At 61.8% G+C, this 2,235-nt stretch overlaps 1 protein-coding gene across 1 annotated transcript in view; it reads left to right on the top strand.

Annotated features, from left to right (window-relative positions):
- EPHA2 (EPH receptor A2) overlaps positions 1–2,235 on the top strand; it is a 24,755-nt gene that overhangs the window by 11,295 nt on the left and 11,225 nt on the right. Inside the window, exons 4-5 of the mRNA XM_029965229.1 lie at positions 983–1,050; positions 1,758–2,208. Coding sequence (XP_029821089.1) covers positions 983–1,050; positions 1,758–2,208 — 519 coding nt within the window. The remainder of the gene's footprint in view (positions 1–982; positions 1,051–1,757; positions 2,209–2,235) is intronic.

Here is a 2,235-nt window from a genome sequence, read left to right as displayed (position 1 = left end):
TCTTCCTCCTCTTCCTCCTCTTCCTCTCCGGGCGCTGGATCCGGACCCGCCCTGGACGTGCCCCGGCAGGTCCGGGCCCGGCGCCGTCACTGCTCCCCCTCCTTTGGGGGCGGCTCGGGGGCATCCCGGGGGAATCTGTTGGGAATGGGGCGGGATCCGTGGGTCTAAGGGACGTTTGTGGGGTCTGGGAACGTTTGGAGGTCGTGTGGGGATGTCTGTGGGGATGGGGTGGATCTGGGGGTCCTGGGGACCTCTGGGGGTCCTGAGCACATCCATGGATCCTGGTGGGATCTGTGAGGCCAAGGGATATCCATGGATCCTGAGAACATCCATGGATCCTGGTGGCATCTGTGGGGCCAAGGGATATCCGTGGGTGCTGAGGATATCCATGGATCCTGGTGGCATCTGTGGGGCCAAGGGATATCCGTGGGTGCTGAGGATATCCATGGATCCTTGTGGCATCTGTGGGGCCCAGGAGTGTTTGCAAGCCCTGAGAATTTCCATGGGTCATGGGGACGTCTCTGGGGACTGGGGACATCCGTGGATCCCATGGATCCCAGGGACAACTGTGGATCCCAGGGCACCTGTGGGGATGTCTGTGGGGATGGGGTGGATCTGTGGATCCTGGGGATATCCATGGATCTTGAGGACATCCATGGATCCTGGTGGCATCTCTGGGTCCCAGGAGCATTTGCAAGCCCTGAGAACTTCCATGGGGACATCTGTATGTACTGGGGACATCCATGGATCCCAGGGCACCTGTGGGTCCTGGGGGACATCTGTCTGTAAGTCCCGGAAGCATCTGGGAGTCCCAGTGATGTCTGTGGGTCCCAGGGTGCCTGTGAGTCCTGGGGACATGCGCGTGTCCTGAGGGATGGATGTCAGTGGATCCCAGGATCCACAGGTCCGAGGGGTGTCCTGGTGGCACCTGCAGGTCCTGGTGGCATCTCCTGACGTTCCTCTCCTCTCTCCTGTCCCACAGTGGTGCTGCTGGACTTTGCCAAGGCACACGGGGAGCTGGGCTGGCTCACCCATCCCTACGGAAAAGGGGTGAGCACCTGGGATCCAGCACCCCAGCCGGGATGGGGATGGGGGATGGGGACATCCTTGGGGCCAGGGAATGGGGACCTCTCCATGAGGGACCTCCATGGGATTGGGAACCTCCATGGGAATCTCCATGGTGATGGGGACAGGGACATCCTCATGGACCCCCATGGGAATAGAGACATCCATGGAGACCTCCCTAGTGATGGAAACAAGGACCTCCATTGGGATGGGGAAATCCATGGGAATGCTGATGGGGGAACCCACAGGAATGGGGAGGGGGACACCCCCAGGGACAGAGGCATCATAGGGAGGGACCCCCATGGGAACATCCCATGGGCAGGGGGACAGGTCTACACATGGGGACTGAGATGGGGACATCCACGGGGTTGGAGAGCTCCACTGGGGTGTGACTGGGGACCTCCATGGAGCCAGGAACACCCGTGGGGATGGAGATGTCCATGGAGTTGTGGATCTCTGTTGGGATGGGACTGGGGACATTCACAGGGCCAGGGGTGTCCGTGGGGACAGAGATGGGGATGTCCATGGGGCTGTGGATCTCCACTGGGATGTGACTGGAGATCTCCACAGGGCTGGGGGCATCCATGGGTGTAGAGCCAGGGACACCCACAGGGATGAGGCCGAGTGCCTCCGTAGGGACCGTTGTGCCTCAGTTCCCCCTCCAAGTGCCGTTTGTGTCTCCGTGGGGACAGTGGGACCAGCTGCAGAACGTCCTCAACGACTCCCTGATCTACATCTACTCCGTGTGCAACGTCCTGGAGGGGGAGCAGGAGAACTGGCTCCGCACCAACTGGATCTACCGGGGGGTGGCCGAGCGCATCTTCATCGAGCTCCAGTTCACCGTCCGCGACTGCAACAGCTTCCCCACGGCCGGGGGCGGCTCCTGCAAGGAGACCTTCAACCTCTACTACGCCGAGTCCGACGTGGATTACGGCACCAACTTCCAGAAGAGGCAGTTCCGGAAGATCGACACCATCGCTCCGGACGAGATCACCGTCCAGGAGGATTTCGCCGCCCGCAACGTCAAACTCAACGTGGAGGTTCGCTCGGTGGGGCCGCTGCGGAGGAAGGGCTTCTACCTGGCCTTCCAGGACCTGGGCGCCTGCGTGGCCCTGCTCTCCGTCAGGGTCTACTACAAGCGCTGCCCGGCGGTGATCCGGGGGCTGGCGG

Source organism: Manacus vitellinus, unplaced genomic scaffold, assembly GCF_001715985.3.
Source record: "Manacus vitellinus isolate BGI_N305 unplaced genomic scaffold, ASM171598v3 scaffold_92_pilon, whole genome shotgun sequence".
Classification (NCBI taxonomy): Eukaryota; Metazoa; Chordata; class Aves; order Passeriformes; family Pipridae; genus Manacus; species Manacus vitellinus.
Note: the sequence above shows the minus strand (reverse complement) of the source record. Positions and strands in the feature narration are given on the sequence as shown.